Source organism: Rhinolophus hipposideros (assembly GCF_964194185.1).
Source record: "Rhinolophus hipposideros genome assembly, chromosome: 24".
Lineage (NCBI taxonomy): Eukaryota > Metazoa > Chordata > Mammalia > Chiroptera > Rhinolophidae > Rhinolophus > Rhinolophus hipposideros.
The window spans coordinates 35,371,104-35,383,448 of NC_138070.1; the positions used below are offsets into that span (position 1 = coordinate 35,371,104).

A 12,345-nucleotide genomic window follows, 5' to 3' on the forward strand; every position below is an offset into this window, starting at 1 on the left:
AGGGGACATGGTTTGCACATGAGTGGGCAGGTTGTACATTTACAATAAACCCATTTCCACATTTCCAGTTTCTCAAGTCATTAGATTCTTTCCCCTACATCTTTATTTTGCATAAGCCACTGTTGAGTCCATGTGCCAGTCAACCAAACAGTAGGTGAACAGGATAAGGCTACCATCATCGGACAGCTGGTGCAGAACTTATGAAAAGTTATTATTGATAATTTGTCCAAATCTTTTTAAATGTGTTTTTCTAATTTGCACTTTATTACAAAGATGAATTAAAGACATCTCTACTCGTTTGTCACTGGATTGTGTTCCTTTCATTTGTCCATATTTTTACATTCTTTTTTTTCATTAGTTTCAGGTGCACAAGACAAAGTAATACTTAGACATTTATCATTTATATCCCTCACACTGTGTGAACCCCTTTCCCCCATCCACTATCCCTCTGACATCACACACAGCCATTACATTTCCACTGTCTCTATTCCTAATGCTGTACTCCGCTTCTTGTAAATATATACATACGTATATATACATATATATGTAAAATTATAGTTGGCATTCATTATTGTTCAGTTTCAGGTGTACAGTGCAGTGAATTTATCCAAATCTTTAACGGCATTCTTTTCTCCTTGGTCAAACTCATTTTCATCTGACTAAAACTAATGTGGAAAGAGTGGTGGAATGTGAACTGAAGAGGTAGGAAGGGCACTTGAGATGTGTGCCTAAGGAAAACTATCTTCCTCTTTAAAGAAGAGACCTTTTGGGTCTCCAAACAAGGCAAGAACAGCCTCATCAGACAGGCAAGAAGGGTCAATTTTTCTAGGTCGGGAGACTCAATGTGGAAATGGGGATTCAGGCACAAGGTCATCCAAGTCCTGCCACTGGTTCCTATTCCATTTCTTAGAGCTCTGGTTGTGTCTCATACTTTTTATATAAGAGTTCTAGCAAAATAGGAAGTTTAACTGATATTATAATTAATAATCCACATTCAAAACATATGGGGTATTTTTTTTCTGTATTTTTAACCCTGTTGCCACAACAAAATAAGACATTGTTTTATCACAGTCACAGAAAGTCCCTGGGCTTCAGTTTGTCCTTTACTTGAAAATGTGCAGATTTCAGATTTTCAGAAACTCCCTATAGGTTGTTACTTGCATTAGAAATTGTCATCCCCTTCCCAAAGACCATCCATGGCCTGATCTACATAGAAAATCAAATGTAAAGCAAAGGGAGATGCAGCATGAAGAAAGCAACCACTTAAGCTCCCTAATATAGATAAAACGTCTTTCTTAACTTTCCAAGGCCCAGGACCCACATTGGACTTCTGAGCTAAAGCCTCAGTTTGTAATCAAGTATTCCTTTGACTCATGTATTCTATAAATGTATGCCCTCATCAGGGATGTCACAGAACTGGAAAGCCTCCTGTGACAGGAAAAGATTAGGTGTTCAAAGTCTTAAGTTCCTTCCATCTCTCTTTCTACATGTAGAATGATCTGGTAGAAAAACCCTAAGCTTGACTTAAATTCAGTATCATGAGGAAGTATAGCAAACCTGGGAAACCATGTCCACGTAACAGTGAACTCTACTAATAAATACAAACTGAAATACTTGATGCTGACTTTATATGACTCCTTACGTGGAGAATGGCTCATTCAAAAAATTGACCAAGAGCAATACTGTGTCTCACAACGTGCTACTTAAAAATTGCACACGAACACTCATTCAAAGTAAATAATTCCAACATATTAAAAGACAAAAAGTATTTTAACAAATATTTATTTATCTATAGTTTGCCCAGCACTATTTCAAAACCACAGGTTTCTTTATTCTCATACTTGGGTGATTCCATATCGTGTATCTATAGACTTGTATGAGATTTTATCCACTAACTAAGCAGTATGACCTTTCACCTTTGGAAAAGTTCTTATTCTCTTTAGAACTCTCTTTTTTCAAGTGTAAAATGGGAATGTGCTCTAGATCACTTCTGTAAAGGGTATTACATCTCTAATCTAAGTGTGTTTGACTTTTAAGAATTGCCAAGTTTTTCATGGTCTATCTAGCTTAGTCTCCTATTTGCACATTTAATGACCTTGACAGTTCTGCTTGAAATAACGTTGCCTAGTAATTTACTCTTTCAATATGAGTTAAATTAAAAGGGCAGTTTTAAAGTAATGAACATATGGCATTCATGTAGAATCTTTAGCTTTAAACTTCTTTCAAATTCCATCTCTATACCTTTAAGGGATAGTAGATTAGACAACATTATCTCCAATTTATAGATGAGAAAACTAAGACCCAGAGAAAGGGTCTGAGTGATCCTTCCTGACTCCTGATCAAGCATATGTTCTTAGGAGGATCCTATCCTACAGGGACACCAACAGCAACTAAGTAAACTTCCTGGAATAGCCATTTTGCTATTAACAAAACCCACTGAAACTTATTTCCCTGCAAGTTAATTGCCCCTGCAGTGTGAAGCAGAAGTGATTTCAGCACCCCGCCCCCACCATGGGAACTATAGGAAGGAAGAAGCCACTTGCCAGAAAACAGGACTCTAGAGGTCAAAGCTTAGGGACATTGTTGTCAACACTTTCAAAAAGGCTAAAAAGAGGAGGGCTGAGCCAGAGAAGCGTACAGAAAAAGCACAGTGACAAAATCAAGAAGGGGCATGTCAGAGGAGGAGACCAGGAAACCTGTTGAACTCAAAAGGGGCCATCCACAAGAAACAGCAAAGAGCACAAAGAAGTTGACACAAGCAGCAGGCCATGGCCTCACAGCAGATTCCCGTCCAGGTAGTGGTCACCAGCAGAAAAGACTCCAGAAGGGATATAGAGGTGTAGTAATGGAAATTCTCCTGAGATATATACTTACTAAAAGTATGTTAGAGATGTTGGAAACAGAGAAGGCAGCTGAGATTCCCTAAGAGCACTACACTTTACAAATAGATTGGAAGGGGAGGGAAGGACCTTTGTAGCCTGCCCACCAAAGGCAATTTACCTCTCAGAGTTTTCTTACCCAGATGAGTTTCAAGGCCTACCTTAAGCCTAGTTCAATTCACACAGAGTTTGAAATGGCCAGATAAAGCTAATATATAAGTAGTACTAGTGTCCTTTCCCCCAAGACTGTGTGAGGAAAATGCTACTTTTCCTATTATACAGATGAATATATGGTATGTTGGTAATATAACGTGGTACTGACTAAACTGTATACAGCATGAAACTGGAGAAGTTTTAGTTGTAAATGGATAGACCAAGGGTGTTTTTTTACCTTCCCACAAAAAGAAATCATTATTTCTGTGCAGAGAAAACAATAAATTATAAAAATGAGGACTGAGATGTCAAGGCAGTGGGAGACAGGAGAGAAAAATATAGTACACAAGGGAATTGGAGCTAGGAGGAAAACTGATTTTCTGTGTGTAAGAACAAAATTTAAAATGTGAATTGATATGGTTGCAGAAGAGGTTGATATTTCTTTTTTGGTGGGAATCTATACCAACTCCTCCTCCATGTGTATGTATGTATGTATGCATGCATGTATGTATGTATGTATGTGTATATGTACATAAGAAACTGACAAACTACAACTAGGAATTTTAAGAGATTTATTCAAAATAATGTAGCTAGTTAGTAGTGACATTCTCAGTATTGAAATTCTTATGATTTCGGGAGTTAGATTATAACACCTAACTGATATTATCCTGGATTCAATGTCTAGATAATAGGTACATCTAAATAGAGGGGAATGTATTTATTCAATAAGATTTAAGAATCTTTCTGTGCAAAGTATGCTGCAAACTTGGGATGAAAGGAAAATTGACACAAAGTCCTTTAGGAGCTCACAGTGGGAGAAATTAGGCACATGGAGGGGTAAATTGGAATATGTTTAGTAAGTCTATAGAAGCATGAATGAAGTAATGTGGAAGCTATGAAGAATGAGTGACCATTTGGAGGAAAGTCTTTACTTAGTAGATCACCCATAAATGGGATCTTGAAAGATTAGTAGAAAAATTTCACGCATTAGAGAACAAGACCATTCCAGATTAAAGGGACTAATGTATAAGGAAACAGAAAAGAATGTTTGGCTAGAGCACAAATTTGTGAGATGAGTAGATTATCAGACTCTCTGTTCCTATAGGGCATGCCTATAAGTGTGGACTTTCCTTTTGGGTACTGTGGTACCAATAAAGGTTGGTAATCAAGGAAGTATCTAGAAAATCTCTAAGAATTTCCTCAGAAATTGTTTCAGAATAGATTCTGCAGCAACATTTTAAAAGATTATTTAGTTTCTATGCGGTTTAGACGTTCACTTAGTGTGAACACCTCTCTCAGTTTGCCCTGGACTCTCCTGGGTTTAACAAGGAAAGTCTCATAATCCAGGAAATTGCTCAGTGCCCAGAAAACCTGTTTTCACTCGTAAGAGTAATCTTTGCAGAAGTGAAGAATGAGAAAGATAACATGATGGATTCCCAGTGGCTCATAGTGCAGGAGTAACGGAAGTAGTCAGACGGCAGCCATACCTGCACCCTTGGTTCTTTTGCCGATTAGGAGTCCAGCTGGAAATCAAATTTCATTCCATACCCTTTTCTGAGCCCTCTGAGTGACCCCTGAGTCCTCAGTAATACAGCATACCATTTTAGATGTGTGCCACCAGTTGATAAGCAGACAATTAGAGCAAAGATTGGTGGAAGGAAGGTGTCACTAGGAAAAATATACCTCACATGACCCCTCAGTGTCTGGAAGAGCTCTAGCACCCCCTCAGCAACTTTCCTGATTTCTTCCTTTCACTGTGGCTGATGCCAGTCACCAGTACTCCCGGGAGAAAAGGCTCTGTGATGCTACTTCAAATTTGAGGATTCAAATCTACTATTTGACAACTCACTGGAAGCTACAGGCTCACTTTAGGCCTGAAGCATGATTTGCTAATAACACAGAACCACATACATAGTTGATGGAAAATAACAGCTAATGTTTATTGCATGCTACTGTGAATTATATGAGTGAATTTATTTAATCCTTACAGTAATCCTAGGAAGTAGGCACTCTGATTGTCTCTACTTACAGAAATAGGCAAAGAAAGGTAAAATGGCTTTTCCAAGACTATAAGTGAGTATAAGTGGAAGGGCTAAGATTTTCAAACTTAAGGCTATGCTCTTAAAATGCAATATTTTACTAAATGGACTGATGGACAGGTGGATGAATGGATGGACAGACGGACTGCATTTATCCAGAACCAGAGAGAAAAATGACAACAGGTTCCCTGGGGCTGAGATTTTGTATTGCTTCACTATCCTGAAAGATTTAAATGGCATGTGTATTTTCAAAATAAAATTTATGAAAATGGATATTTCTAGCTCTAACTTCAAAGATTCTAAATATTTTATGTTCAGTGTGTAGTTCAAATGATTCAAATGATTTAAAAAAAAAATCTGCACAGGTTTTTATTGGGCACACTTACATTAGGAAATACAACTTCAACCCTAAAATACAACTTCAACCCATGTTCCTAAAAAATAAACTGTTACCTAACTCTCTGGTACATAGATCAGAGCTCAAACTGAAGGAAAACAACAGAACAGTAATTCTTCATAGATTGATTTAGGTTTTATATGATTGTACTTCTTCCTGACGTGAAAACTCTGAGTATGGTCTTTCCTTTGATCTCCTGAATTATATACACATAAGTTGTTACATAAGTTTTAACTTTGGACAGAATAACTTCTCCCTAGAACCAGAAAGAATCTCAGAATTAGGAGCTGGGGGTAGTGTGGGGAGAACGAATAATGAAGAACAAGAACTAGAGCTAGAGCAAGAGCTTTTGTTTCTTTCTGGTTTCCTATTGACTTCACTCATATTTTGGATATAACACCGAAAGACCTCTCTTTTTGAGATCTCTTTCTGAGATCCTTTCTGTCCATATTTGGGAAAGGCACAGAATATGTATGTTATGCCTAGAGAATTCAAGGGCATTGAGCTTTCCCTTCTATTACTTCTTTTTGCAGATGTGAACAGCAAGGAAATGCATAGTGGAAACCAATCTTCTGTGTCTTACTTTCTTTTGGTGGGCCTGCACCACCCACCGCAGCTGGGGGTACCACTCTTCCTAGCTTTCCTTTTCATCTATGCCCTCACTGTCTCTGGCAATGGCATCATCATTCTCACTGTCTTGGTGGACACCCAGCTCCACCGCCCCATGTACTGGTTCCTATGTCACCTCTCCCTCTTGGACATGACCATTTCTTCTGCCATTGTCCCCAAGATGTTAGTTGGCTTTCTCTTGGATAGTAGTGTTATCTCCTTTGGAGGCTGTGTAATCCAACTTTTTTCATTTCATTTCCTGGGCTGCACTGAATGTTTCCTTTACACACTCATGGCTTATGATCGTTTCCTGGCCATTTGTAAACCTTTACATTACGCCACCATTATGACCCAGAGCGTCTGCAACTACCTGGCTTTTGGCACCTGGCTTGGAGGCACCCTTCACTCACTTTTCCAAACAAGCTTCATATTCCGGCTTCCCTTCTGTGGTCCAAACCGGGTAGACTACTTCTTCTGTGACATTCCTGCCATGCTGCGTCTAGCCTGTGCTGACACCACTATCAATGAGCTGGTCACCTTTGTGGACATTGGCTTCCTGGCCCTCACCTGCTTTGTCCTTATCCTCACTTCCTATGGCTACATAGTGGCTGCCATCCTGCGAATCCGGTCCGCTGATGGGCGCCGCAATGCCTTCTCCACATGTGCTGCCCACCTCACTGTTGTCATTGTTTACTATGTGCCCTGCACCTTCATTTACCTTCATCCTGGCTCACAGGAACCCCTAGATGGGGTGGTAGCTGTTTTCTACACTGTCATCACTCCCTTGCTTAACCCCATCATCTACACACTCCGGAACAAAGAAATGAAGGCAGCATTATGGAGGTTGGGAGGTTGCAAGGATTTGCAGCCCCAGTGACTCTGTGCATCACAGACATACAGTAGAAATTAAAATTTAGGACACCAGAGAGGGCACCAGATAACTAGGGGGATTTAAAGCAGAAAGAGAAAAAAGGATTCATGTAGAAAGTAGAGGACTCCAAGGTACATAGGTGAGAGCACTGGAAAGTTCCACATTGTACCTACTTTCAAAAATTATTCTCCATATTTCTTTTTTCACCACCAGTGGAAACCAATCAGAGAAACTCAGCAAGGATGGCACCCTGTGGAAAAAATACAAAATAAGTGAAATATCCACGTGAAAGTTCTGTTTCTCTGTGACATCCACCTACATATATATCACTGCTTCTAATCCTGTGTTGATGCTCATGTAGCTTTTTAGAGGTTAAAAATAACTTTCATACAAACCATCTGATTTGACCTGGACAAAAATTATTTGAGGTAGGTATTATTATTCCCTTGTAACTGTGGGGAAACTGAGGTTCAAGAAAGTAAGTTTGGCTTTTCCAAACTCTCTGCTCTCTGCCTTGTACTTTCACGAAAATGGTAGAGGAACTTGGACTTGAGGGGGCATTTTTATCACAATGTGAGGGAGCCATTACATCTGCACTGCATCATGACCTGAGTAGTTCTAGCCTTCAACGCTTGCAGAGGACTCCATTTTGGTAAAATTGATAATAGATGTGTCCAGGATAAGCTTCCTTGCTCCACAAACCTAGATTAAATCTTCCTGATGCTTCCATGGGCATTAATGAAATCGATTATATAAGATGGTAGAAGAATGTATGTGTTACCATATTCTTGCATTTCTCCATAACTGTTGAATATGAATGTGGAACAGAATGGAATGGAGCATGTACCTGTTTGCAAAAAGATGACCTGACACCCATTCTAATTGGTCTTTCTTGTGAAAATATAGTCAGTGTCCCTTCACTCCCAGGTTAAGCAACACAGAGATGCTTTTGTTGATGTTTTAAATGTACATAGGTGGTAAAGCCCAAGAAAGATCACTATATTCTCCAAGCTCATCCTAATTGTTAAAAAAACAGGGATAATGAAGGAAAACTGATTTTTATGGACCAGAAACTTTCCGAGATGAAACGCATGTTGTCTGTGACTTTTCTTTCTGTCTGCAATAATGTGGACATGCAAAGTTAAACATCAAAATAGGCATATTTTGAATAGGCATTAATAGGCAAAATATGCATGAATAGGCATTTCAACTCAACAAAAATTTACTCAGTATAACTGAAAAATACGACACGTTGTCTATTCTAAATGAGTTTATAATCTTATGAGAAGAAAATGCATTTATATTGAAAATGAACGGGAAATATTTGGTATAATTCAGTGTATAGTAAGTATTGTAGTAAAGGACAAGGACAGATATCAGGAAAAGTAAACAGAAAGAGGTCATTAGGCCTGGAATTTTTAAAGCTGGTATCCTGGAAATTAAAGATAATCTATGGTTTGAAAGTCTTGTAAAATCTAGTCAGTCAGAGGAAAGGGGTAGATAGATTTTTTCGCCCTCTACAACATAAATCCCTAAGGATAATTGTAAGAGAATGCTCTAGAGAAGTAAAAGTAACTCCCTTAGCAGGAGCCGCCTAGGGACTGGGACAAGGCAGTTACAAACTCTATTTGGCAAACATTCAAAACTGTGGTGCCATGGGCATCTAAACATTCTATGGTGCAAAAAAAAGCGGAACTCAGTTAATAAGCCTCCTGGGCCAGAAGAAGACTACCAGGAAGTCGGATTAAAACAAAGATGAGGACCTGTTTTCTCCTCACTGCCAATGACATCATGCACACAAATGAAGGGTCATGAATAATATTTAATTTGTTGTTTAACTTTTAATCAAGAAATATAAAATACATGTCAACATTTTAAATTAAGAAACCTACCTCATAAAAACAAGCAATAAATATTACTTTATCCTCTATCAGTTAAAACAGCAGCAGAGCGGATGTGTGAACTTAAGTCTGAGCCCACACTTTGAACCTTCTGCTTGAAAGAATCAAAGAGTAATATTTTTTATGCAATTTCACCTCTGAAGAGGCTATTTTATTTTTAAGTTTGTTCTGAGGTTATCTAACCTTGAGAATGATTTTTAAAAAGTAAAGCAGAAGACAAAAATAGTTAGCCTGACTATTTCACCAGTGTTGAAAATAGTAACTAAGAACATACTACTTACAAATAAATGCACAATATACAAATTTCATTAATATACGAAGGTCTGACAATAAAGTTCGCAAACTTGTTGCAGTGATGTCCCTAACCTTTTCTGACATCAGAAGGATTATTCATTATGAATTTGTACCAACTGGACAAACAGGTAACCAAGTTTACTATTTGGAAGTGCTGAAAAGGCGCATGAAAAAGTTAAATGAAAACAACCTGAACTTTTCACCAACAATTCATGGCTCTTGCATCACGACAATGCACCAGCTCACACAGCACTGTCTGTGAGGGAGTTTTTAGCCAGTAAACAAATAACCCAATTGGAACACCCTCCATAATCACGTGATCTGGCCCCCAATGACTTCTTTCTTTACCTGAAGATAAAGGAAATATTGAAAGGAAGACATTTTGATGACATTCAGGACATCAAGGGTAATACAACTACAACTCTCATGGCCATTCCAGAAAAAGAGTTCCAAAATTGCTTTGAAGGGTGGACTAGGTGCTGGCGTTGATGCATAGCTTCCCAAGGGGAAGACTTCGAAGGTGACCACAGTGATATTCAGCAATGAGGTATGTAGCACTATTTCTAGAATGAGTTTGTGAACTTAATTGTCACACCTCATATGTTTGTTATTACCAAACTTTTTAAATAGTTGCAGCTTTAAAATGCTTTTAAATACTCTGTAGGGCTACTCTCCCACTCTTTTCTATTCATGTCATTTTCTGATTATTTCCAGCAATTTTTTTCATATTTATTTAGGTTAATTTTCAAATATTTTATCAATTGGTAATCAACAAATATGTTGTCATCTTAACTGACAGCACATTAAACTTAGAAATTATTTTTAAAATAGTTACTATCCATATTATATTGCATCTTTCTGTCTTAGAACAAGTTATGCCTTGCACATACCTCACTAGAATGTCCTGTTTTTGGTTAATGTATTCCCTTTCCTGTTATGACCTAATAGTCATTCCAAGTTAAGTTCATATATGTCTTTTCAGATCACTTGTGTAGCATTTTAAATTTTTAATATTCAGCAAGAACCCTGAGTATTATCATTTGTAAATTTCTAGAGGAGATTTCAATCTATCCCTCTTTCACTTAACCTCTCCAGGACTTTATCTGTAAAATAAAGTTAAGCAAGATGATGATATCTAAGATACCTTACACTGTCATTTTCAAAAGTTTTATATCCTCTTTGGAGAAATGTCTATTCAGGTCCTCTGCCCATTTTTTAATTAGATTGTTTGGGTTTTTTTTGCTGTTGTTGAGTTGCATGAGTTCCTTATATATTTTAGGTATTAGCCCCTTATTGGAGGCGTTGTTTGCAAAAATCTTCTCCCATTCAACTGGTTGTCTCTTTATTTTGTCGATGGTTTCTTTTGCTGTGCAGAAACTTTTAAGTTTGACGTATTACAGAATTGTACACTTGAAACCTATGTAACTTCACTAACAATTGTCACCCCAATAAATTTTAATAAAAGAAAAAGTTTTACAGTTGTTCCATTCCCACTGCTTCCATGAAATGTTCTTAAAAATGGGTGTATGGAGGAAAATGCTCTTAGTGGAGTGATAGGAAAAGAGAAGTCACAGGAAAATTTGAAAGACTGACTGTCAATAGCCAGATTTTCTTACCCATTATTTATATGCCACAGGTGGTAAAATATAGTAAACGCAATTTGTTTGAAAATACATTTCTATTTCAATTTATTGCATAGTTTGACTTTATTTCATTGGGTTAAAAGGGCCAGAATAGGAGTAATTGATAGAAGTCAGATATCTTTTTTATTTTTTATTTTATTTTTTATTTTATTTTTTATTTTATTTTGTTAGTTTCAGTTGCACAAGACAAAGTAATACTTAGACGTTTATCATTTATATCCCTCACACTGTGGACCCCCCTTACCCCATCCCCTATCTCTCTGACATCACACTGAGCCATCACATTTCCACTGTCTCCACTCCAATGCTGTGCTCCGCCTCTTGTAAGTATATACATATACACACACACACACACACACACACACACACACACACAAATATATATATAAAATTATAGTTGGCATTCATTGTTGTTCAGCTTCAGGTGTACATTGCAGTGATCAGGTACCTACATCTTCCCTGAGGGGGTCTCCCAAATGGGACACGTGTCCATCGGATACCCTACAAAATTTTTACAACATTTTGATTATGTTCCCCAAATTATTTTTCAAAACCCAGTGGCCATCTTGTGGTTACCGACTGTTTTCTAATCCCCTCAACTTCCCCTTTATCCCCCCCGCCCATCTAACAACCCTCTTTTTCCTCTTTGTCTCCAAAACTGTTTCTAATTAGTTCATTCACTTATTCTCTTCTTTACATTTCGCATATAAGTGAGATCATATGGTACTTGTCTTTGTCTGACTTATTTCACTTAACATAATGTTCTCTAGGTCCATCCATGTTGTTGCAAATGGTAAGATTTCTTTCTTCTTTATGGCTGCGTAATACTCCATTGTATAAATGTACCACAGTTTCTTAATCCAGTCATCTTAATCCAGTCATCTACCGATGGGCATTTCGGTTGTTTCCATGTCTTGGCTATTGTGTATAGTGCTGCAATAAACATAGGAGTGCATAAAGACTTTTGAATTGGAGTTTTCGGTTTCTCTGGATAGATACCTAGGAGTGGAATTACTAGATCATAGGGTAGTTCCATTTTCAGAATTTTGAAATACCTCCATACTGTTTTCCATAGTGGCTGCACCAATCTGCAATCCCATAATGAGTGCACAAGGATTCCCTTTTCTCCACATCCGCGCCAGCATTTGTTCTTTGTTGATTTATTGATGATAGCCATTTTGACTGGGGTGATGTGGTATCTCATTGTGGTTTTTGTTTGCATTTCTCTGATGGTTAGTGAGGTTGAGCATTTCTCCATATGTCTGTTTGCCATCTACATGTCCTTTTTAGAAAAATGTCTCTTCAAGTCCTCTGCCTGTTTTTTAATTGGGTTGTGTGTTTTTTTGGAGTTGAATTGAGTGAGTTTTTTGTAGATTTGTGATATTAACGCCTTATAAGATGTATCATTGGCAAATATCTTCTCCCATTCAGTAGGATCCCTTTTTGCTTTATTGATGGTTTCCTTTGCTGTGAAAAAAACATTTCAGTTTGATGTAATCCCACATGTCTGTTTTTTCTCTTACTTCCCTTGTGTGAGGGGATATATCAGAAAAGTCCTA

General features: G+C 37.7%; 1 protein-coding gene across 1 annotated transcript; it reads left to right on the forward strand.

Annotated features, from left to right (window-relative positions):
• Positions 1-5,985: 5,985 nt before the first annotated feature.
• On the forward strand, positions 5,986-6,954 carry LOC308492492 (olfactory receptor 10G6; the record flags this gene model as incomplete). The annotated part of the gene is made up of 1 exon (XM_081037586.1): positions 5,986-6,954. Exon 1 carries the CDS (start codon positions 6,019-6,021, stop codon positions 6,952-6,954), a length of 936 nt encoding a protein of 311 aa, XP_080893712.1. The 5' UTR covers positions 5,986-6,018.
• Between the last annotated feature and the right edge of the window lie 5,391 nt (positions 6,955-12,345).